Here is a 26,576-nt window from a genome sequence, read left to right as displayed (position 1 = left end):
ATAATGCCCATTTTTAAAAAGGGGAAAGCAGAAGATCCAGGACACCACAGATCAGTCAGTCTCGTTTCTATGCCCGGCAAGATCATGGATCAGATTCTTCTGGAAGCTATGCTAAGGGCACATGGAAATTGAAGAGGTGATGGGTAACAGCCAACATGGCTTTACAAAGGGGAAATTGCGCCTGACAAATTTGGTAGCCTTTTGTGACTGGGCTACAGTGTTGGTGGAGGAAGCAGAGCAACTGACACTGTCTACCTGAACTTATGTAAAGCATTTGACACTGTCCTGCATGCTATCCTTGTCTTTTAAATTGTAGAGACATGGATTTGATGGATAGATCACTCAGTGGAGGAAGAACTGGCTGGATGGTCGCACGCAAAGAATTGCGTTCAAGGGCCCATTGTCCATGTGGAGACCTGTGATGAGTGAGGTCCCTCGGGGGTCGATACTGGGGCTGATAATGCTCAAATGTTTTTGTTGTCAACACACAGTGGGATCAAGGGCACACTCAGCAAGTTTGTGGATCACACCAAGCTATGTGGTGCAGTCACACACTCTAGAGAGAAGAGATGCCATACAGAGGGACCTTGACAGGCTTGAGAGATGGGGCCAATGCAAACCTCATGAAGTTCAACAAAGGGAAGTGCAAGGTCCTGCACCTGGATTATGGCAATCTCTGACAAACCTACAGTTTGGGTAGAGAAGTTATTGTGAGCAGCTCTGTGGAGAGAAATGTGGGGGTGATGGTTGATGAAGCACCCAAGCCCACAGTGAGCGCATGCAGCCCAGAAGGCCACATGTATCCTGGGCTTCACCCAAAGGAGTGTGGCCAGCAGGTCCAGGAAGGGGATTCTACCCCTCTAGTCTGCTCTTGTGAGACCCCAACTGTGTACAGTCCCCAACATAAGAATGACATGGAACTGCTGGAGCAAGTCCAGAGGAGGCCACAAAGTTGATAAGAGGACTGGAGCACATACCCTGCAAAGACAGGCTGAGAAAGTTGGGGCTCTTCAGCCTGGAGAAGAGAAGGTTGTGTGGAGACCTCATAGCAGCCATGCAGTATCTGAAAGGGCCTACAGGGAAGCTGTAGAGAGACTCTGTCTGGAACTGTAGTGATAGGACAAGGGGCAATAGGTACAAATTGTAAAGGGGAAAATTAGGTTAGGTATTAGAAACCAATTTTTTACTGTGAGGGTGGTGAGACACTGGTACAGGTTGCCCAGGGAGGCTGTAGATTCCTCAACCCTTGCAGTGTTCAAAGCCAGGCTGTATAAGGCCATGAGCAACCTGGTCTAGTGGGAGGTGTTCCTGCCCATGGCAGTGGGGTTGCAACTGGATGATCTTTAAGTCCCTTCTGAACCTTAACATTCTATGATTCTATGGACCTTCTTTCCACATAATCAATGGGCTAATTGTATGGCCGTTCTGCAAATATTTGGCTGTGTAAGAACCAACTATGCAGAGACCTTAACGCATAATCACTATTCAAGTGCCTACTGCACTTCATTCACAAATAATTTGTAGTATGAAAAAAAGAGATCTGGTGCACTGAGTCAGTAGTAGTTACAAATACAGGTACTCTCCACCAGCTGTTAAATTCCTGCCTCTCCCACCTGCTAAATAGTGCAGTGATTTCATCCTAGGAGATAATACCTCCAGCCTTGAAAAAAAAACTGGATGGGAAAAAATTCTCTCATCTCCCCATTCATATACATCATGTACTGTTATTTGTAAAACAGATTTGTGTATCACTCCACCATAATAACGATTTGCCCTTGTGAAAGTTTTCAGAAAAAAACGTGCAGCTTAAAATAATAATCTCCAATATCTAATAGCAGCATCTTCAGTACAAGAGCATAACTAACTGGTTTACAAGCCATGCCACATGACCTGTTACATCATCACCACTTGATGCGGTGCAGAGGCAATTAAACTCCTGCCTGGCAGACAGTGGGCCTTGTACTTGTGCAGCAGCTCAGCTTCCCCTGAATGTGTACACAGGAGTACAGTAAGCAGGCAACCACTGAAAAAAACAGATCCTGATCTCTCCTGTGAGGACATAAATCAGTTACAGTTGCACACTAAAAATAATTTTTCTGAAGTACACAAAAAATACCTTAGCTTGTTACAATCACACTCTTCAGGTCGCTTCTTCTTTAGATGACCTCTCACCTCCCTCAGGTTTTTTATTTTATTTTGCAAAGTTTCAATCTTTAAAAAAAAAAAACAACAAAAAGGCACAAAGACAGAGGTTGAAAAAAACCAGCATGATTTAGTCTTATTCTAACCTTCTCAAACCCATCCTACTGTCACCAAGAGCTTCCTCTTCACTATCTTCCATGGCTCCCACTCTCACCACTAACAAGCATGTTCAAATTATCTAGCACTAACAAGTGAAAGAAATTAATTCTAGAAGCACCAAAACTAATGAACTAAACTAAACTCACTTTTCCTTGGGCTTATATATTTGATACTGAAGGACTGTGTTTTCAGAGGTACACTGGGGAACACAGCTACTAAGATGTTAAAAAGATCCAGATTAATTTTTTCCCAGGATGGGGACAGCTTTAAGTCTTGTTTGTCTCATAAGCCATATGACATTTCTCAGCTGTACCTTCAGTTGCAATTCTCTCCTCCACTCGGCATCTTGTCTTCACAAACTTGTAATAATTTAATTATTTCTGAAATGTCCATTCTGAAATCAGCCAGCAAGTTCAAAAGGTTCCAGGGAGGGACAAAGACACCCAGAGGCAAACAGACACACAGACAGACAGGTTGATCCTATCAGCCCACAGAAAGCAACACTAAATAAACACACACTGAAAACATCACTGACCTCATGGTCAATATGTAGTTTATGGTCCTTCCAAGCTTGCAGTGACCTGTACAGATCTGTGTCACACTGAACGGTATCATTCTCCAGGATATAGCACCTTGGCATGGAAAAGCAAACAGTGTTTATTACAGTGGCTACACATACACACTCAGAGCAATGCAAACAGCTGCTCTTAATAACACAGCTCCAGGACAAATGAGACCATGGATTGGAAATGACATGCAGAATTCAAAAACCAACGTTCATTCAAGAAAATACAAGCGTGTTCTGAGCCAGGAAAGAAGTCTGGGTTTGAGTTGCCATGGAAATTTTTAAGTAGAAAAATTCAACGAGAATATTTCTATCAAGCAGAACCTGTTGACTGCTTCATTTCTATACGTAAATGGTGCTGCACAGAATTCTTGTTTTTTCATTAGACTTCCTACATAAATAATCATTACTAACTAGCAAGAATTGAAAGCATTACTCAGAGGCAATTTCCCAATGCATAATTAAGTGATGCAGGAGTAGGAGCAAGGATAAAGTACTTCCTTATAAGATGTATACCATCTTATACACCATACATCTTGTACACCATAAAGAAAAGAGAGGAAACCCAAAACCAGAAACCAGAAGCAAAGAAATTTTGATGTTTTCTACAAAAGTGATTAAAATTTTTCAAGGGTATCTCCCTGACTTTGAAAGCAAAACACCCTCTGACAATATAAAATCCTGATGTTTCACTAACTTCTAGTGAAATCCATTTTTTAAAATTAATAAAGAAGAAAGCAAAAATCACCACTTGACAGATTTACCTGGAAAGTTTATTAGGGGTTGAATACCATGCAGTCATTTCTGAATGCTTGTTTAAATCAAAACTGAATATTTGCAATACTGCTTTATTTTCTTTAAACCACCTCATGTATTTTGTCCCATAGCCTTCTTTTCTGCTAAGGACAGCTCATGAATAATGCACAACCTTCCTGACAGTTCATTGTACGAATCTTGGATTCACCCAGTAAGGCAGCAAAAGTCAATTCAATTTGTTCCAGAAGGAAAAAACAAACAGTGATTCATGGGTCCTAAACATTCATGAGAGCTGGGGTAAGAGGGCACAATTCTCTGATGCCTACATTTCCTCATATTGGTGAGTTTCTAATTCACTTCTGCGAACAGAAGTCAAATGGAAAACACAGATATCAACAGCAGCTACCTGGCTCCTGCATGTTTACATGAGCTAGTCATGAAACAATTTAATGCATGTAATCAATGATGATTGGTGGATTTTCTGATAATTCACAGGTGGAAATGGGGACTAAATGAATTAAAGTACAGCTGAAGAGACATCATCAGTCCCTAGATTCAACATTGAGGAAATTATTTTAGCTTATTACTAGTCCAAGTGATCAGACAATTGCCTTCCTTCTCTCTCAATATGTTTCATTTCCCAATGCTCCTGGCCCATCCAACTTCAGTCACAGTATAGATTTTCCTCTCCTAGCACTGGTTACAGAAAACTCTGTACAAAGCAACCAGTGACACAAAACCAGTTCGTGCTCCAGTCAAGGCCTTTGGTCTCCAGCTAGGCCAGGTTATCCACTACACACTGATTTCCAGGTGTAAGGCCTCTTTTGGTTTCACACAGGTTTAACACCACTGTTGCAAACAGTTTTACTTGTCCTCACTAGAAACATATACACTGATGAGTGGTTACTGTCTCTACCCAATGCAGAAGACACAAATGCACTGCTGCAACTCTTCAGGAGCTTCATGCCCCTCTGCAATGACGAAACTAAAATAAAACTGAACACTATTGTACACATGGGAATAAGAATTTTAGTGAAGCTAGACTGGGTATCCGAGAGGGACACGACATGCTCAGCACATTTCAACCCACCCATTTATGTAAAGCAGTCACTTAAGGAGCAAAAGCTTTTCAAAATCTACCATGTGCACTTACCTGTGGGTTACTTTGATCAGGTTAGGGGCTGTGTACTCGGCAATGCTACCAGTGCCACTGTATTCCCCCATGTCTCTATCTTCCTCCTCCTGGAAAACAGCCCTCTGCACCTTGTGCCGCTTGGTGATGTTCCTTGGTAAGATGGGCTGGTAACCATCCTCTAAACCCAGGTTATAGTCAGCTCCATCCAGCTCAACAGATACAGAACGGGCAGAGCGATTCCGGACATAGCTTGGTTTGAATTCTGCATGGAAAAAGTGCAAGCGGGGCAGAAACAGCATGTTACAATTTGCTCCTCTTTGTGGTTCTTGGAAGGAAAAAACCCAGCCCATACTGTGCTGTTTGGAATTAACTGGATGACAGTGTTTGTTGCAGTTGTTCTGTGAGCTGCTGCTTCCCCAACTTTGGCATGGATGGGTGGATGGATGGATACTTCAGGGCATGAGAGGGGAGGTACAATGCAAATACAAAAGAATGGCAAAGGGGAAAGAAAAGGCTCTAGTCCAGCACCAGTGAGAACAAATAGCTCATTCAAATGGATGCTTGCTCTTCCCCCACGATCACCAGATGGCAGTCACACCTTAAGCACTAACTACGACAGTTGTCACAGCTGTTACGGGGTCACCCTCAGGGACCAGTTCTCTGTGCTTTTCTGCTATCCACCATACAATCCTTCACCGCTAGGATTCCTGCAACACTTTCTGGAAGTTGTCCCAGTATTCCTAGTGCTCAGCCTGAGCCTTTTCCCAGTCCTACGTTCATTCTTCAAGGCTAGATCCTTGATTTTTTTGGAAGGGATTAATATCCGAATCTTTACTTTTATCCACATGCAATTCTTTTCTTTGCAATTGTCTTCCTGATGTGCAGTCCAGACAGTCAGTTTCTCCATGAAGCACCACCCTCCAGTGCTCTGTACTCCCTCAAACTTTGCTTCTGCGTTTGCAGCTCAAAAGCAAAATGAAACATTTGTTATGAATTGCCAGTGTGCAATATGAGATTCTCATGGATCTTTGCCCAAATCCCCCGAACTCCTCTCTTCTGTTTGGTCTGGAATGGCACAAGGAGAATGTAGTTATGAAATCTAAATCTATATCTAAACTTCCCTGCTGTGTGATGGAGTCCATCTCTGACTGTATTTCCTGCTCACCACCAGCAACTGCTGAGAGTCACTCATTAGGCACAATCATATCATTCCTTGAGAAAAAAGTACAACCTAGGTACCACAGACTCTCTTGTGCTCCCTGCCCTAGGGGAGTGTATTGGTTTGGCATGGCCTGGTTTTAGGTAGCAGGAGGGCCACAAAGATGGCTCCTGTGAGGAAGCTGCTAGAAGCTTCCACCATGTCTGACAGGGCCAATGGTTGATAGCTCTGAAGATGGACATGCTGCTGGCCAAAACTGGGCCAGTTAGAGAGGTTGGTAATGCCTCTGCAATGACATATTTAAGAAGAAAATCAAAAAGTCACAAGATTTTGGATTCTAGTCAGAGAAAAGGAGGAGGTGAGAACACGTGAGGGAAAACAACATGGCAACACCAAGGTCAGTGAAGAAGGAGGGGGAGGAGGTGCTCCAGGCGCTGGAGCCGCGATGCCTCTGCAGGCCGTGGTGAGACCATGGTGAATCAGGTTGTCCCCCTGCAGCCCCTGGGAATCCACAGGGGATGCAAAGATCCACCCACGGCCCGTGGGAGAGGTGCCCACGCCGGAGTGGGTGGATGCCTGGAGGAGGCTGTGATCCAGAGGAGACCCAGTGGAGAGAGAGGGCCCTGCTTCCAGGCTGGAGCAGCCTGGCCTTGGAGGACTGCAGCCCGTGGAAAGAGACACCCATGGCGCAGCAGTTCTGGGAGGAGTACTTGCCAGTGGGAGGACTCACACTGCAGCAGGTGCAGTGTGGCTGCTGCTCGTGAGAGTGGACCCACGCTGGGGAAGTTCACGGAGAACTGTCTCCCGTGGGAGGGACCCCACGGCCTCACAGGGGAACAAGTCCTCTCCTGGACCAGCGGAAGGAAATCTCAGTGATGAACTGACCAAACCCCCATGCCCTGTCTCCCTGTGCTGTCGGTGGGAAGGAGGGAGGGGCTGGGGGGTGGAAGGTGTTCTAAGGGCTTATTTTACTTCTCATTAGCCTCCTCTGATTCTGTTAGTAATAAATTCACTTTGCAACTTAGGTTGAGCCTGTTTTGCCCTTGAAGTGTTTTATGGTCCTTATCTCACTCATGAAGCATTCGTTAATTTTTTTTTCTTTCCTTTTCCCTCCTCTGCCCAGCTGTGGCAGGGAAGGGTGAGCGAGTGGCTCTCGAGGGTGCCTGGTGTTGGACCAGTGTCAAACCACAAGAGAGAGCCTGAGGCTTTGCTCAGTATATGAGGCTTGGAGTTACCACAGACATTACTAGAAACAACTAAGTCCCTTGGGTCCTTTGGTCACCTCTCATTTAAAGAGACTGAAACACACAGCACACCTCATGAGATGGGACTTCCTTCTGCAATCTGATAAAGGGAAAATTCAACCAATGTGCCAAATGAGAAGATCGATCCTTGCAATCCCAAGCTCCACAGAAAGACCATCTTCCTCAATGGGATAATCTCCCCAGCAAAATAAGCGGAGGGAAAAGAAAATATGGAACAACCAAAACTGACAGAAAAGTACCTTCCTTAACTGTCATGCTCTGCCATTAATGCGGAGTGACTTTTTTCAATAAGCCTTACATTCATTTCAGATAGATTGCACAGTCTCAAAAGCCGTTTTGCAGACTGTGGCAAGCGGAATAAACATCTCCTCCCACCTGAAACTGGGCCAAGCATGATATTTTTGTCAGTGCCACACATAGAAAGTAGAATACCAGCTGGATTGTCTGGCTTTGCACATTTTCACCTGTGGTTCCAAGTTTATTGCTGATATTAACCCAGGTGAGTTACTGCTGAAGGGATAAAAAAAGCCACAAAAGACCTATTTCAGGCACCCAGTCAGGAAATGTTTGAATAAATGAGAAGGAAACTCCCATCTTTTCCAAAGTAGGAGGAAGTTCCAAAAAGCTACACCCTACCAATTGGATTCAAAGTATAAACTCACATTTATTTAATCATTCCTTCATTTTATCTTGTTCAGCTCAGCCAACTAACAATTAATCTTCCGTCCAAGTCTAATACACCAATCAAGCATGCTGGACCTCAGCAGATAGTCCCAGGGAACCATCAAGTACATGTGTCCCTGAACAACTAGGAGCCAGGTTACTCCTCCCTTTGCAGCCAAATTAACGCAGCCTTAGAGCTAACTAATTGGTATGGAGTGAGGCAGCTCATAAAGGACTGCTTGTATTGCTTTATCCTAACGTGCTAGCCACAGTGCTGACTCAGTGCTGTGATTAGTATCAAACTCTGAAGTGGTTAAAATATTTAATAAGATCAATATTCATTTGTGCTGTGTGCTCCCATCTGCAAAGTGCACTGCAGGCATAAATACTAATGTTTAATTACTTATTAGTCAATACTCCCCCAGGTTTTATTCTCCAATCAATTTACCTCTGTACACAGCCTACAAACAGTTGATCCAGGGCTGTTAAGTATTTGCCCAAAGACATCTATGCTCCCTTCTTCAGATTACCAAAGCTTGGCTTTGGTAAGCTCTCTGAATCCCAATGCCTCTCTTCCTCAACTACTACAGAGACCAGCTGTCTTACTGCTAAGAAGGTACTGCTAAGAAGTTACAACCTCAAAATTGAGTCGCAAAATGGAGTCCAGAAGAATTTAGGCCAAGAAAGCCAACTGCTTTCAGAGACCCACTCATCCACCTGGTCTTGCACCACTTGACCAGCATGTTTGTCTTCATTGGAACCTGAAAGGAACAAAGTTTTCTCCTAATGTCTATACATTTTGCACTTGGTAGACAGAAGAGCATTTTTTTTTTGATAACACAAAGTAAAACTGGGCACTTTAAAGACATTCTTTTAAAAAATCTCTAGTGTCTAGAAATATGGATAAAGTTTAGAGGTACTATCTTGTATCCCATTTTTCACAACTGCCATTAAAAATCATACTTCTAATGCATTATCTGTAAAGTAATGGATTTTTTTTTTCCCCCCAGTAACAATGAATGTTACTAAAACTGTCATTTTGATCCAGCACTGAGACTACCTCAAAAGAAAATTGAATGTCAGGAAAATTTCAATAAAAATGCAGTAGCCCCTTTGTACACACCTTCTGTTTCTTTACTAGTCAGTGTGGCCTATCATCATTTCTCTACATGCAGCTTAAGAATTCCTTTAATCACGCACACTCGTTCATCACAGGAAGAAGAGATCAAATCCACAGCAAGAAAAACATAATAGGCCACAAGACAGCCAAAGATTTTAAGAGCTCACTATTTAAATTTCTACCTACTGCAAAGCTCTGTTTGATCTTTCTTATAAAAGTAAGAGCATACTAAAGAAATAAAGAGGACAAAAATGAAAACATTCTGGACACCTAAATCCAGGCATACCAAATATTAATGTTTATAGGTTTCTGGCACTTAAGAGCTTTGCAGTCAAGTTATGTATTCTTACATTGTCCAAATGGCACATATATGACATGACCCTGTTTTAAAACTGACCTTACTCTTTTTAGAAAATACCGTTCCCTGCTAAATGCACTGGTGCACCTGAAAATGAGTTCTAGACCATGCCCACACTAGAAAATAATTATTTTATCAAAACATCTCGTGCTCCAGCCCCTCTACCAGAAATTTAGTCTGGTCTTTTAGACCATAGGTTCTCACAATATGTAACTGGTTTCAATCTTTCTGAAAGACCCATCCTTATACACTACTAGGGTTTACAACATGCTTGATGCACCCTAGATGCAGGGCATCCATCCCAGTTTTATGCAAATGACTGAAGATTGGAATCCAACAAAATGACCTTTTGCAAATCTATCTCTGTTGTGCGCAACAGAAAGGAGAGATCAGGGCATTTCCTTCGAAACTCCACTACTGCTTGGAACTACTGCATTAATGTGAACATGACCCTTAGTTCAGTTAGAAACCTCTATTTTCTATTTAGCAATGATTCAAACTAATGAATATTATTTAATGGCATTCAAGTAGGGCTGCAATGTAATCTCATGCACTCATCAAATTGTGTGTAGCAGACCCCAAAGGTGCCCTAAGATTTATGCAACCCAGCGCAGACCACACTTTATCCCAAATAAAGTGGAACAGGTCATAAAAACCCAAATACACATCATGAGTATCCAGGTCACCCTCTTAACTATCCACAGTCCAGTGAGACAGCTTTCCACAAAATTTGTTTAGAAAAACCTTGGTATGTTACCTTGACTTGTACTGCTTTGTGCTCATTTGCATTTGGTGTGTGATTTATTAGATAAGTGCATGTAAAAGAACAGCCAACACCAAATGAAAAGGTCTCTGTAAATAGGTCCAAGCTAACCTCTTCCCTGTATAGCACATCCCAGATGTGGGCAGAGGGAAAAACAAAGCATCTGTGGAGCCAAATACTTTACTTAAGACACAAACAATGGCAATGTGATTGTCAAGATCCTATTTTATGTTGCTGAAGTTTGTGCCTTAAGGTTCACTAAGGCTAATGAGCTGAAGGGTATAGTGTAAACTGTCTCTTCTGAGCTGAACACAGGGAGAAAACACCATTCTGATCCCTCTGTGAGAGGAAGCAACTTTCACTTTTTTTACCTCAATTTCCTACATACATAAATTAAAGGTAATTATACACATAACCACCTCCTTAGGATGTTGTGAAAATTAGTTAATGTTTAGAAAGCAACAATGAAAAGTACTTAAGTGTTAAGTATTATCAGATAGCATTATATTGCCCTCACTTAAATTGTTTTCCTGTCCTCATTAAGTGCCTTCCAACTACTGCTGTTCACTCCCCATGACTTGACTTCCTTCTCTGTGACTTAAAAAAAAGTAGCTCTTTAAAGATTATCTGCTGTGCCACATATTTGAACATCAAGTATAGTTGATGGAACCAGTAATTTTTTTTCAACTAAAAATTAGCTTAGTAACTATTAATCAGCTTGCAAGACAAATATAGTGGGAGAAAATAAATTAAAACTCTGTGTTTCAAGTTTGTGCCAGGTCATTATATAAAAAGACTAATCTGCTAAATAATTAAGGCTCTGTATTTGTGAAGTGAGATGAAAGAAACATTACAAGTAACTAATAATTCTGTGTTGCCTCTAATCTATAACTAGGCTATATACTTCAAATATAGATGTTAGTCTGACTAAGGTTTAACAGAGTCAGTAAAATCGGTTTTCTGAAAAAGCACTAATCTGTGTCAAGGAAACAAGAAACAGTCATCCCCTTTGGTCATTATCTCTGATTAAAAGTCAGCCTTGTCTCTGCTGACTGAGCAGAAGGAAAAGGATGTTAGAAGCAAGCAGCTTCTGTAACAAAGTACACACATCCCTATTAAAAACGAATTACTGAAGTAACAGCTCCAAGCATTGCAGTAGCTATTGAAAACTGAAATATTTGCTGTAGAACACTGTTCATGTTCCATGGCCTATGTAACCATGTGCAATCTGCCTCTTCAGCATGGCCACTGCATGTTCCAGAACCAAACATTCTTCCTACAGATATTTTCAAATCTGATTGTCCAATATGAGACACGCTGTTTCATAGTTAAGATACACAGGAAATATGCTAACACAATTCAATGCTTACAAAACTCAAGATGATTATGTAAGTTAGCAAACAACGGCTTTCTAAGGCAGAGACAGAAGATGCAGTGGGTTTGCTTACTTCTCTTGGAGAAGAGTTTCTTTCTCTGTCCGATGTGGCTCAGCTTGTATTCATTCTCTTCACAATTGCAATCTTCACTATTCCTGTTGTAATACTTGGGCAAAATATTGGAGGCGCCTCTGCCATTGCCTGCAGCTGCCAAGTTTCCCATTCCCTTGCACTTGTGCAGCTTGAGCTTTCCAGTGGCATCTTCCACACACTGCCATTTCTGGAAGAAAAATTTGGTCATTAAAAATGTGTCCCAACTGTGCTCTGTCTAATGGCCAACTCCAGCAATTTATCAGATACTCCTTGTAGTAAAACAGGGCTCATCTATCACCTATTATCAAACCAGATTTTTGTAATCTTCCATTTTCACACAAAACAGCAACTCTTTGGAACACCCTTGCATTTGTTTCTGATTTTGCTTCTTGGAGGCAGAACAATTGAAATTTCTTTAAAAAAATCAATACTGCAGCTAAAAACATGGAGGTGGCAAGTGACAGCTTTCAGAAATATAACTGTGGCATAAACCAAGGACATTCAAGCCGTATCCTAATCCTGATAGTCTTACTATATTTATAACCCTCAGAGCAGTGGGACCAAAACCTTCCAGTTTTATGGAAGCTCTCCAGGTAGAATCATATATTGGTTTGGGTTGGAAGGGACCTTAAAGACCATCTCGTTCCAACCACCCTGCCATACGCAGGGACACCTTTCACTAGATCAGGTTCTTCAGAGCGCCATCCAACCTGTCCTTGAACACCTCCAGGATTGCTCTGCAAAAGCACCTGTTTCTCTTCAATGACCTTTAAAAGGGTCAGATCAGCTGTGGAATTCCTTAGCTGCACGAATTTATCTCCATCTTGAGTGGTTCTCATAATAGCTTTTTCCATTCAACACCCTTGGGCTTTGACTTGTAATGGCGAGCTGCACTGGATGTCTCTGAAGTGAGAAACCCCTCTCTCTTGCACTCAAACTAGAGAAAATACTGTCCCTGATCACCAATTCACTCTGTTACTCAAAACCTGAAGTAACTCGCTCACAGTGCCCTTTGTGCTGCTGTCAGAGCTGTACCAAGGGCAAGGGAGTTTAGCTGCCTTCAAACTGGCACAGAAGTTCCACCCACTTCCCAGGTACCTCACAAAATTATTTCACCTACTCCTTAATTTATCAACACTTTACTAGCTACAGAGACTTTAAGACACATAAAAAACCCCTTAGAGTAGCAGTTGCTACCGCTTTATTTAAAGTTTCTCAGAAACACTCAGCTTCTTGTTGAGTCTTGAGAAGAGTTCCTCTTCTTCTCTATTACAAAATCCTATAAGCTTGTGCCTCCAGGAATCACTGGAATATTGAGAATTTTCCAAATAAAAGGACGTAAGTAAAAACAGCAGCATCTTCCAAGATGATATTTTACAGCAGCCTGCAGCTCTACGAGGGAGACTCAGCCACTTCAGTTTCCACAGCAAGGTGTGCAAAGGCTGGGACAAAAAAGCCTACATTTTCCATTGAAATTCACTCCATTGTTTGCAGGACAGAAAAGTAAGAAAACAAGATCACTGTGCTTTTATTATCATACTTTAAAAGGAGTCAAAAGTGAATTGGCCAGCTACAGTACATTTACCTATCTCTGTGGCACCACCTCTCATGTAAAATAATCAGTTTTATGGTGTGCCCACTGATTTCTTTGGACACCTGGATGCCAAGTCTCCTGAGAGGTATCTATGTTCAACCTCCTGTACAGCCCAAGCCTTGCTCTGATGCAGACAAACCCAGCTTAACTTTCAGCACAACAAATCACAGAAAATCAAGGAGAGATATGACAATAAGACCTTTGCATGACTATCTTCATCTGTAAAGCAGTACTCATTTATCTAGATGTGGTAAAGAATTAACATCTGAAGAATAAATTGCTCTCTTACTTTTCTAAATGCCTAACACTGATTGCTGTACAGACTGAGGTTTGAACTAAAAGTTATTTTACTAGAATAACCAATGCTTTCTTTCACAACTAAAAGAGATGTAAAAATGGTTTTTGCTGTTTCCCATTTCCTCTGAACATTATTTTTGAAAATATATAAACAAACTGCATTTTCTGCTCAGTAGAGCTCTATGCTCTAGGTACATTTTAATACATGAAAAATGAAGTTTCAACAGAGGGCCAGTTCAATGCCATGATGAGAATTACTGCAAGTACTCTGATGTGTGGCCAAAAATATTTTTTCTCTCTTTCATCTCTTGTCAAGAGAGTGATGCTCATTTTTCCCCTCCAGGTGAACTGGAAAAAATCCTTTAATTTTTGGTGCAGCTGTATGCTACAGTGAAAACATCTCAAAGACTTCGCTGAAGGGCACATTGTATGAATTAACAGGCCCTACTGCTGAGTGACTGCAGTGCAGAGCTACATAAATTACATTAGAAGCAAACATTGAACACATGGGGGGGGCAGGGAGCAGGGGGAAGGAAAGTCTCAAGTTTCTTCTTTTTTTTCCACAAAACAGATATGGGCATGTGTGTGAATATGTCTGGGATTCAACAGCTTACTCTTGGTCTGCTTGTAGGTCCAAATGCAAATTCTCTAGGTTGATATCATGCCTCTATCAGCTGCAGTCATTTCCACAGGATGCCTTCAAACTTAGGGGAAAAGGGCAGGAATTGCAAGAAAAATGAAAACCTCTGCTTAACAGTTAAGAAGCTTTAAACACTGTTAATTCTGGCATTTTAAATTGCTTTCTAGTGTGCAGCATACCATCTGCTCTGTGGAGAAGGACTGGGGGGTCCTGGTGGACAATAAGTTGTCCATTATGTCTTGGGGGCCAAGAGTGCCAACAGTGTCCTGGACTGCATTGTCAGCAGGTCAGGGAGCTGATCCTGCCCCTCTACTCAGCCCTAGTGAGGCACATCTGGAGTGCTGTGTCCAGTTCTGGGCTACTCAGAGCAAGAGAAACATGAAGCTCCTGAAGTGGTCCATCAGAGGCTGTGGAGATGAAGGGACTGGAGCACCTCCCTGCCGAGGAAAGGCTGAGGGAGCTGGGCCTGTTCAGGCTGGAGAAGAGGGGACCTCACCCATGTCTGTCTGTGTATGCAGGGAGGTGTCAGAGGATGGACCAGGCTCTGGTCAGTGCTGCCAGTAGGATGAGAGGCAATGGGTAGAAACTGATGCACAGGAAGTTCCACTTGAATATGAGGACGAACTTCTTTACAATGCAGATGACTGAACACTGGAACATGCTGGCCAGAGAGGGTGTAGAGAATATCCCTGGAGATATTCCAGAAACATCTGGACACAGTCCTGTGCCATGTGCTCTAAGATGACCCTGCCTAAGCAGGGAGGTTGGAAGAGATGACCCATGTGGTCCTTTCCAATCTTTCCCATTATGCAATTCTATGATCATGCATATACCTGTGGAAAACCCTGGAAGCAATTAAAATATTTTTTAAGAGATAATCACTTAAATAAATAAATCTCTATATGAAGAACTTCAGAGTGTCCCAGAGATACTTTGATTCATAGGTAGACGCGATAACCATCCAGCAGCAAACATAATTATTTATAAACAGTGGATTAATTCGACTGTCAAGAAAACTAAAAGCCCTTAGTTCACCAAAATTTTCAGATATTTTCTTCATTAGGGCAAATGATACGTTCCTAAATCAAGACCTATAGCTTGTTACACCTCAAAAGCAGAAAGTCCTGAAAGAGGGGGGAGTTTAACAGCAACCAAAACTCAGTGGAAAACCCAGACTGCTCCACAATCTTCATCCCAGCTCATATCAAAATTCCCAAGGAAGAACCTTCCTTTCCTCCTGCAAAGCCTGGCAGAACAGCTACTCAAGCCACCACATAAATGGCTTTTGCAATATAGCCTGAAGTCCATCAAGCTCACATTGTGCAAAACTTTCCAGACACCTCCTTTTAACATTAAAGCTGTTCCAGCTGGAGATTTCCCACCACCCTCAGGCCAAGTTAGCTGCTGTGCTCATGCTTTCTGTCACCAGTTGTGCTAAGCTTGTTCTGATGCTTCTACTTCATCCCCTATCCCACTTCCCATTGCACAACTCATGCTACCCAGCTATTTGCTTGCAAAGCAGAAAAGTCTAGGCTTTATTAGTTTAATAGTAATTACTGGCAGTGAACAGAAATCTTGTTCAAATGTACACTGCAAAGGGAAGAAAAAAAACCAAACCACAGTTTGTTAACACGTTCTCTTGAGCCCAAACTATCTGATATATGTATCCAAGACTAAATTAGGACTTCAATATCTATGAAACATGAATCTTAATGGCAGCAATTGTAGACTGAACCTTGTTCCCTTCCAGTAACACTATTTACCTTGAACATGCAAGTGACCCAGTACCAGAAAGACATATTGCATTTTTCTGTGTGTTAAAAACCTATTATTTCCTTCACAGCCCTTATCACCATGAAGTGGGTTTTGCACTGTTGTGCATCAATGTCTTCTTACCATTACAGCAATCACAGATGTTAATTCAAAGTCATTATTTAAGGCCCCAATCAGAAATAAATAGCCATGAATTTCCCTGTAGGATTTTTTTCTACAATTCATTCAACTCATTTCCCTCAGTGAGTGTCTCTCAACTGACACTGCTTTCTTTGGGGGAAAACAGCCAATCATATAAGCCTTGCTAAGAAAATATTCCGTTGAAACACACGTCTTTCAGAGCTCAGCCCTAATTCATCATTCTGTGTCTCAGCAACTGTTTGTTTGGGTTTTTTTATTAAGCCAAAGAGATTCCATCCTTTTTACAGAAAAGTAAAAAGTGAAACAGTTTGATCCCTGACCAGCCAGCGGCTCCCTAACAGCTCTAGGAATCCAAGTTTCTACAGGATAATAAAGTCCTCTGTCTTTGCCAACAATCTGAGAAAAACACATCAGTAATATATGTTGTCTTTAATTTACGCAGATGCGTTCTGAACCCAATGTTGCTGCCACATTAGATGGTGAGCTATAAACAAACTGCTTTAATAGCTAGAAATATTCTAACTTCCAGTCTAATTGATTCATGAGTAGTCAGGATACATTTTTTTTTCCTTTTATGAAACAGTACAGTTACAGTTTAGTTAGCTCTTCTCTGCTGTGGTTTGCTCCTTGTGTTATTTTCCATTGGGCTAATGAGGACAAACCGACAAAATCCAGAGAGACACACACAGGACCCTACTCTACAAGAGATCGTTCTTCTGATTTTGCTGGCAGCTTATCCTACTGCTCAGATGGTACGAGGTTCAGGGAACAGACAACTTGAATTTGCCATTGTTTGTCTCATACACATTACTACTTCTCTCTTCTAGATGACTTAAAATAATCAATTCATGTCTTCTTCACAACATCTCTAAGATTCAGGCAGTCAGACCTCTCTCTTCTCAGCTATTTTTTTAACTGATTGTGCCCAGTTCCTTAGTTCTTCCCATCAGGTATCACTTCCTTAACATTTTAACATTTTTGTTGGGTTCACCCCTTCTCCTGGTACCTTCTTCCCACTCATCTACTTGCAAAAGATAAAGTCTGGTTTCCTCTACTTCATGTTATCAGTATATAAATGAAGAATACTGTCTGGTTTTCATTCCAGGGCAACATAATTTCATTACACTGACTCATGATTTTTGGAGATTCAGACCTCTGAACTCTCAGCTCAATTTCAGTTGTCACACACTACATACCACTCAAATCTTGAAATGATAAGATAGATGGCAGAATATTTTGAGGGCTCTTTAATGCCACAAATTGTAGTTGACATGAGACAGGTGGGACCATCACAACTAGCACAAAAAAATGAAGAATCAGGTATTCAGCTAATTTTAAGATTACAATTATATAATTCATTTATTATTAATATAATAATTGGATTGTGGTATCAAATGGTCCCAGCTGCTGCGCTAGGCATTGCACAAGCTAAGGACTGAGTGCAGTCTTAGCAGAAATTACATTAGCTGTGAAGGAAAAAACCAGCAGCACCAAAAGGGGAATTGATTTGTCTGAGGTGCCACACTGAGCCTGTAACAGCACTTAGACTGAAGCCAGTTTCCTGACCTCCAGTAGTCTTTTAGCTAAAGTACACCACTACTCATATCAGGATATTTTTAAAAGCTGTGGTATTATTAAATGTTGGTGTCGATTTTAGCAAGCTACTTACAATAGCCAATACTGTAATGACAGTGAGTTAAAAAATCTCTTATCCAGAAATGCAAATTTCTTCGAGTTTGTGAAGCAACAAGCAAAAAGATCCCATAAGTAAAACAGCCTCTGAAAATTATTATAGGCTATTTCTAGCTTAAGAAGGAAAAGTCTTGTTAATTAGAGTTCCTCATAAGGAATACAATCCTCAGATTCCATCTGATTTATCCTTTAAATCCTCAGATTTATTCAGCCTTAATAAACCATCATGATTTTAATTTTCATGGTTTGTTGCCTGCTAATTTTATCAGTTCCAGGGCTGATAAAACTTTTAATGTATGAAGTTATCAGCAAGTCATTTCTTGCTGCAATTACAGATTATGAATTCAATCCTGAAAGCTGATCATGTGCAACTTGTTCTGAAATTCAGGAACTCCAAAGATCTGGCAAAAGGGCTGTTGAAGTTATCTGGACTCTAGCTGGCTTAATATACGTCACTTATCAACAGAACTTAAATCCTTTCATAACCTCAGTATATCTCTGCCAGCTACAAAAGTACCAATAAACCATAAAAGATAGACAGATCCAAAGCTTTCTTCCCAATTAAAAAAAAATTCCTTCCAAAACATGACACTGTTTCCTAGGTCCGGTTGATACAACCTCAAGCTACAGTGGCGTCAGACAAAGGAGAAAATATAAGCAATTTTTTTTCTATTGCTCCTCCCTTGGCACTAAACAATGGCTAATAATGATTGTGGTGAAATCAGCAATATGATGTAGAGGTGCCATTTATGAACTGCTAAGGAAGGCACACACTGATCAGAATAGTTTTCATCACTGGTATGCCATGTTATATGAGGGAACTGGGGGCACCAAGCAAGTAAGCAACGTGCTTTTACTTATGGTATCTTCAGGCCAGTTACAAAAGAGAATATCCCTTCATGATCAAAGGGATATTGAGCAATACAAAGCAATTGGAGGGAAGACTATGTCAAACCTTTCATTTGTAGAACACCTGGAAGAAACAATGTGCTAACGTTGGCATTTTGAATGTTCTCCTGTGAAAACTGCCATATAAAATGATACTTTGAATGCTATTTAAAGGCAATTTCTACTGTATCAGATTTGCATGTAAATAAAGCTCTGAAAATAAAATGTATTTGAAAAGGAAATAATGTGAAATCAGGCAATTATTTCTCTTCATGATTTAGCAGTATTATTGTATTATGCTTCTAAAGAAAAAATTAGGTCCTGCTAAAGAAAAAAATTACTATCTTTTAATCTGTGGAGTTTTCACATGTACAGCATAGATTCCCTCTAGCAATCAGCACTGCTGCAGGTATTGCATGTTTATCAAATGTGCGCAAAATTGGCAACTTACTTAGACGGAGATTTTGTGCAGCTGATGTTATGATACTGTGGGGTAGGAATACTCTACAGAGCAATGCTGGTATCATAATTGGCTTCCACAAAAGCACATTAATGCAGGCTACCAGATAAAAGTGGGTCAGCTTCCACTCACCAGGCAGTTTCGAATGAAAGGCCAAACTATACTGAAAAGAAAAAATGCGTGTGGAAGCCATTAGGTACTAGGATAAATGTTTTTATATTTCATGTGCGAAGAGCTCATCTCTTTTAAATCCTTGAATATGAATGCTGAACTGCTCTTTCATCTGATTCTACAGTCACCCTTTGTTGGACGCAAATAACTAACACAGACCAAACCCTAATAACTGAAAAAGAAAACATGGCAACACACAGATTCCCACTGCTCTCAGAAGAATTTACATATATCAGTGGTGCCAAAAAAATTCCACATGATGGACTGTGAAACAAGGTTTTAGACACCATGAATAGCCTCATCTCCATGATCTTGGTATTCTCTTATCAAAACAATTATAGGTTAAGGAGGGTGACAGATTTTCAAAGATCATTTTGTGGCAATAGACCTGTATTCACAAACTTGCATGCTCACAAAGCAGAATTTCAAATTCTCCATCATACATTCAAAGCTTTATTTACTTCTCCTTTCTTTACCTCTTCTTTAAGTTCTGTCCTTGTCTCTTGTCCTTCACTCCCTTCTGAGTCTTTGTCCTCCATTTGTGCTTCCTGTCTCCTGCTCACACTTCAGATTCCCTTGGACTGCTCAGATTTCTCTGTGCATGGAATAGCGGGTCCCCAAAACTTGTTTAAGTCAAAAGAAAGAGTCCCAATGACTTCAGCAAGCTTTCAACTAATTCTGACCTGGATGTGTCTCTATCTTTGCATTGGGATATGAAAACGCACTTTTTGCACTGAATACTCCAGGTACTGTTAAATAGAGTGTCCTGCAGCATCAGAAGACATCTGCTAAATAACCATTGCATCTGCATAACATCAACTCCCCAAGGCAGTGGTATGTTATTAATTTGGGCTCATTCTACTTACTATGTAGAGCTGTGAACAGCACCAGCAAACAGACAACACCCATTTGTCATTTGAGAAGTTAGTCTTGCTTCACTCTGAAGAGATTTTTGGGGGCACCCATATTTAGACACAATTTATCCTCAAATAAGCAAGTTTATCTCCCACTAGTCCTATTGTCTAGACAGACTACTAAGACATATTTTCTAGAGTAGAGGTTAGATGGATTGAGACTCCTTTGAGAGCCCTTCACAGACTTTAATTGACTTGACTGTTTGGCAATTTTTCCTGATGTCCAGCGTAAATTCCTTTTTTTGCTCAATTTCATCCTATCACTTCCAATTATGCCTGACCAAACTGCTCAAAACAATTCTCCTCTCTGTCTCCTGACAATAAGGATGCAGCACAAGCATCTCTTATTAGCACATCTATCCTTCAGAATTTATTGGCAGTTTTGACTATGGAGTTGACATTTCATACCTGCTTCTTAAAGAGGTCAAAGATATTTTATCATCCGTGGAAGGAAACATAAGCCTGTGAATGTGTGTAGACATTACACGACCTTCCCCCTTTCTTCCACAATTGAAACGTGGTAGTTAGAGTAAGAAAGCCTGAATGTAGCTAAGTTACCTTATGCAAAGACAAAGACTCAGTGACAACATGGACTTGGAAAGTCTCTCTTCCCTCTGTTCTTACAGTAATGTTCAAAATAATTGGGTGGACAAAGACAGAAAGTTGAAACATCTCTTGAAGAGAAAATAGTGATGGAAAAGAAAAGCTGTATTTCCCCATACTACTTACTGGATGATGTAGTAGTAGAAACAGTGACTTTTCCTCCAGTTCCTCAAATAACATTGCAAATTCATAAAACAACAGATTTCTCCCATTCAGCTAAAATTTCAGCTCAAGACTTCTGGTGACAATAAGCTACTGCATATAGTATTCCTTTAAGTTTAGTATTTTTACGAAGAACAGGATGTTAAAATCACTCTGTATACTAAGTCTGACATAGAAGCCACAGGAAGAAAAGAACATCTGGAAAATTCTTATACATATAAACTGGATCCAAACACCTAAGGAACAATGGATTTATTTCACAGGTGCACTGAACTACATGATCAGTAGAGCCAGAAGTATGGAGTCTGGCCTTTGACAGTAAAAAATGAACTACTGCAGCCTAAGGAACCCCTTACTGACTATAGCCTTGGTAAGTCATATCCTGTCTGCAAGAATAGCTCTATTCCACAGACTAACTTCCCTTGACAGCCCTCTGGGCTGCCGGGATATGAGGTAATGCCAGTGTAATAACAGACACATTAGCATGTGGACCCAGTTACCCTCACCCCTTTGTCCACAGAATGTGTTACAGTCCTTGGAAAGGAGTTCTCTGACCCATACCTGGATGAGAGAGCAATAACACAGAGTCAATTTTGCCAAGAGTGGTGAATTCTCTGGAGATAGCTATGCTATGCCTTTGCACTGCTCTGGTAAATTTGCAAGATCCTCTCCTGTGCGTGTCAAGATCATGTATTGATACTACCCTATTTTTTTTTTCCCCCCATTAATTTCTTCTATGTAACTTGTATCTAAATTGTCATATCTGCCCAGAACAGTTATGCAACAAGGGAAATGACATACAATCAATTAGCTTTATGCCCATATACACACAGACTGCCTCCAGTCATAATTGCACGTGTGGTTTCCAAGTGTGTTTTTGTTAAGAGGAGGTATATATATTGAGTTAACAGAATGTTAGTTTCCCATTACTATATGTAATTCTAAATAACAACAACAAAATGAATTAAAAAGAGAATTCAAAGCAAAGCAAGCTGTATGTATTTGAAGAAGGCCAGTCTGTTAGGTACAGTGTAGCTTCTCATTGCTAATGAATCCCAAATCACATTCTCTTTGGGGAATAAAACATTAAAACAGCCTAGGTGGTTTTCTTAACAGTAGTCAGGAATCAATGCAGAACACTTGAATCAGCAATTTCCTGACTGGCAGTCAATCTCGTAAATGCTGTAACAAAGCTTTGAGCAAAGGCCACAGAATGAGCCATTTGATTTATATGCTGGCATTGATGATGAGGTGAAGGACATTGACACAGTGAAGGTGTTGAGCTTAGCCCAATTATAACTGCTTACTTGCAGTCAGTGGTAACAATGCCTACCTGGCCAAGCTGTTCACAAGCTGTTTGATACTCAGCTCGCTGACAGAGATCTTTCACGCGCTGGTATTTGGGCAGAAAGTTTTCTTCTTGGGCATCTACCTTCTCATTCTCCCTTTTATGCAGCAGTTTACTGGAAAAGAAAAAAAAATATTTTTACATTAATATTAACTCCAAGATAAAAATACAGTTTGCTGAAAAGACTCAGAGGAGTAGTTATTTTTCCAAGTCCATACCATCTCTAGTAGCCAAAACTTAGCAGTCCAGTAGAAACTAGCATTTAGCCTGTCCAATAACACACAAGTTACTCATGTCATGCTCTCAGGGAGCATACAAAAACACATAAAATCAAGACAGTGTGTTACATGCCTGAGTGACAGGCAGTGACAACAGTCAATATAGAGAGACCACATCTCATTCTACAGGGCTGCACTTTGCAAACCCCTCACGCTCCCATTTATGTATTAAGGCAGAGGTGCAGAGGGAATGGCCAGCAGATGAAGATGCAGAGAGGAAAGGTTGTTCATAATCCCATGATACAAGCAGGAGGGTGGGGGGCAGCAGCTGAAAGCAAATTGGGATGCCTTCCCATCTCTCAATCTAAGTAAACTCCCCTTCCCCCACCACAGCAGCGTGTTCATGCAGGTTGTAGGCAAAGGCCATGCATTCCGTCCAATCACACAATCACTGCCACTAGGCATACTGCAGCCATGTCCCTGCTGACACAGCTAAATGGCTTTACACTGTGGTGGAGTGTTGCTTTGGCTTTAGCTATTCAATATCCTTCTATTTAAAAAGATTGGGCTTTGTGATTAACACTTTCCTTACCCTCTTTCCACTAGGAATGAGTCTCTCCACACCTTCATCTTTTTCTTTAAATGAAACCTAGGAGGAAACAAGGAGAGGAAGAAGCAATTCCCACAAAACCAGTAACCAAGTTATGCCCCAGTTTTCTCTCCCACCCCTAATTCCAACAAGAAACGTGCCACATAACTGCACAAGAGGACATTCAGCTCTATGAAGCAGGGACATACGTCTCTCCACTGAAAACAATAGGATATATTTTTCTCACAGGGACAAAATCCACAACAGGTTTATGCAGTACAACTTCTTCAACATAAGCATGTTTAAGGCATGAGGCATTAACTGAATTGTCCTTGTTCACAAAGGATCACAAATTAAATCGGTCTTCCTGACTCAAATTTGGGCTCTTAACCTGCATCTACCCACAAAGTATCCTATTCTAAAGCAGCTGCTCCTTTCCCGCTTTCCCTCCACCCAACTACTTGTAAAGCAAATAGTTCTCCTTCCCTGATTTTCTCTTGCAAGCATTCTCTAGCCAGTCTAATTCTCTTCCTCAGTCTTTTTCCAATGAAAGTATGGATGGAAAGTCTTAAATAATAATTGCAGTTTTTACTGCGAGTCTGTCTTTATATTATAGTCTGACACACAATCAACGCCGCCAATTATTTTACTATTTATTCCATATGAAATGCTTTGCTACAAATGATGCCACAGAGATATTTAAAATCTGTAACTCACATAGTTGAAGACTTTAATGTGTAGCCCTCTTACTTCTACACAGACTACATTTAGTATATACAGATGCCACATATGCCATACATCTAGAATATGAATGTGCCAAAATGAAAATAAATGACTGAAGTGAGTTGTATATGCCAAATAGTCTTCAGACTTTCCAGTGAATGTTGTACTCAGACAGATGGTGGTTTTCTTATATTTTCCTTTAAATTTTCTGCATGCTGCTGAACACCTGTTCAGTCTTGCAAAAACACATGCATGTTTCCATGCAACATTTCCATTTCTTACCTATTGACTGGTCTCTCAGAATCCAGCAGCTTTAGAATGGATTTACCATCCATATCAGATGGAATATCCAATCCAGCAATATCTAGAATTGTGGGTGCAAGATCAATATTCAACACAATGTGAGGATTCCTGAAAAAAACATAGGAGAACACAGTTTAAAGTCTATACAATAATACCAAGCAACTCCAGCTTCCACAGAGTCCAAGGATCTGAAAAGTCTTATTTTGTGACACCTGCAAATAAAAGAAGACACAATCTGATTCCTTTCCATGATGGAAATTAACATATAATACATAGATAAGTTGCATAACCTCAAGGGGACTAATACAAATATTTTAAACTTTAGCATAGAGCATTTTTGAGAAAGAAAAGTAGTTCATAAGGCAAAGTTAGTTAATTTTTGCAAAAGACAGTTTAAAAAGCATTGGAAAAACTGTTTGGGTGTCTTACAGAATCAAAATGACTGCCAAATATATTAATGACTTTCTTAAAAAGTAGATTTGGCAGATAGCACATGCTTTACCTGTTTCGAAATCTGGTATAGAAATGAGTACCTCAGTTCCTATCACAGTAGGCATGTTCTGAAGAGAACATGAGAAATGTATTGCTAGGCACTAGTGAAAACTAAAAGTGACTGCTAATTTACAGTGTGAGACAGAAAAAGGAAAGGGATGAAAAAAAAAGCAGCACGGAGGAAACAGTTATGAAGAAAAAAAGAGAAAAAAATAACAGCTTTAATTAAAATGATCTTTCAAAGGGCACACATTTGCACATTCTGCAAAAATTTATGAACAGCCACCCTCCGGTACTTTGCAGAGTGCGGCACATGCTCCTCAGCCACCGCAGTTAACAGTACGTCTGAATTCAAACTGACTTCAGATTTGGTTAAAACACTAGCATTAACTCCCAAGTAGTATGTTAGCTTCTATCCCCAAACCCACTGAACTGTCACAGCTAAATATGAGTTAATATATCAGAGCATCTGGCTCTGACAGATGAACTCATATCCATCCAGCCCAGAATTCAGTAGCTAAATGAATACCCAAAATTTTTAATCATGTGATTTGGTTTTACTGTACGTCTGCTTTTGCAGAAGTGTTTTCTGTTTATGTTCACAGAGTATCCTGAGCTGGAAAGGACCTGCAAGGATCTCTGAGTCCAACTTGTGGCCCTGCACAGGACAGCCACAAGAATCCCAACACGTGCCTGAAAGCATTGTCCAAAATGCTTCTTCAGCTCCGGCAGGTTCAGTGCCAAGACTGCTTCCCCCAGCAGCCTGTCCCAGTGCCTGAACATCCTCTGCAAGAAGAGCATTTTCCCAATATCCAACCTAAACCTCCCCTGCCAGAACTTCATGCTGTTCCCTTGAGTCCTGTCACTAGTCACCAGAGAGAAGGTGTTGGTGCCTATCCCTTTGTTTCTCCTTATGAGGAAGTTGTATACTCCTATGGGGTCTCCCCTCCCCTCAGTCTCCTCCAGTCTGAAAAAGCCAAGTGACCTCAGCTGCACCTCACAAGGCTCCAGGCCTATCACCATCTTCATAGCCTCCTTTGGATGCTCTCTAAATAGCTTTATATCCTTCTAATATTGTAGTGCCCCAAACTGCCCCCAGAACTCAAGCTGAGGCTGCCCCAGCGCAGAGCAGAGCAGGACAATCCCCTCCCTTGCCAGGCCAGCAATGCTGGGCCTGGTGCTCCCCAGGACACGGTTGGCCCTCCTGGCTTCCAGGGCAGTGCTGACTCTCATTCGACTTTCTGTCGACCAGGATCCCCCAGTCCCTTTCCAAAGCTGGTCTCCAGCCTCTCTCTCCCCAGAGTCTGTCTGTATCTCCAGGGTTGCCCTATTGCAGGTGAAGATTCCAAAACTTGCCCTTGTTAAACTTCAGAGAGCTGATGATTGCCCACCTCTCTAATTTGTCAGTGTGTCTCTGCAGGGCCTCTCTGCCTTTGCGAGGGTCGACAGCTCTTCCCAATTTAGTATCATCAGCAAATTTACTTCATATTCCTTCATGTCCTGCACCCCAGTTGTTCATTACATTGAATCTTAAAAACTCATTTCAACCATGTCTATGATAGTGTTGAAGTTGAGTGCGCAATTACTCACAATATTACATATATAAATACTGTTTATCAGCCGTGTGCTATTGCTTTTCCTTACTTCTTTGGAAAACAAGGATTAAAAAATCACAACAGACCCTCCATTTCTTGAAAGTGGGGAAAAATAATAACATGAGCATACTGCTACACAAACAGTGTTCTACAGCACTGAGCATAAAGAATCACCATGTTATGACCAGCAGGCACAAAGGAAGGATGGGACCAAATGGACTGCAATACATGTCAGTGCAGAATTCCAGCTCAGAATACAGGACAGAAGAAAGCTGCTAAATTCACACTATTTAATGAGATACTATTTTAAAATTACTACATCTTTCAGTGAGCAAGCAAACAGGCACTGACAAGAGCATAGGTGATGAATTAAATTGATGTATGCGATTTGATTTTAATTACTGATAATTATGATGTAG

General features: G+C 41.0%; 1 protein-coding gene across 1 annotated transcript in view; it reads right to left on the bottom strand.

The window, feature by feature from the left end:
- The window catches only part of SULF2 (sulfatase 2), a 126,370-nt gene that overhangs the window by 9,900 nt on the left and 89,894 nt on the right, over positions 1 to 26,576 (bottom strand). The window contains 7 exon segments of the mRNA XM_032126987.1: positions 2,117 to 2,211; positions 2,837 to 2,933; positions 4,776 to 5,019; positions 11,534 to 11,741; positions 22,223 to 22,352; positions 23,048 to 23,104; positions 24,050 to 24,178. Coding sequence (XP_031982878.1) covers positions 2,117 to 2,211; positions 2,837 to 2,933; positions 4,776 to 5,019; positions 11,534 to 11,741; positions 22,223 to 22,352; positions 23,048 to 23,104; positions 24,050 to 24,178 — 960 coding nt within the window.

Source organism: Corvus moneduloides, chromosome 17 (assembly GCF_009650955.1).
Source record: "Corvus moneduloides isolate bCorMon1 chromosome 17, bCorMon1.pri, whole genome shotgun sequence".
NCBI classification, from domain to species: Eukaryota; Metazoa; Chordata; class Aves; order Passeriformes; family Corvidae; genus Corvus; species Corvus moneduloides.
Note: the sequence above shows the minus strand (reverse complement) of the source record. Positions and strands in the feature narration are given on the sequence as shown.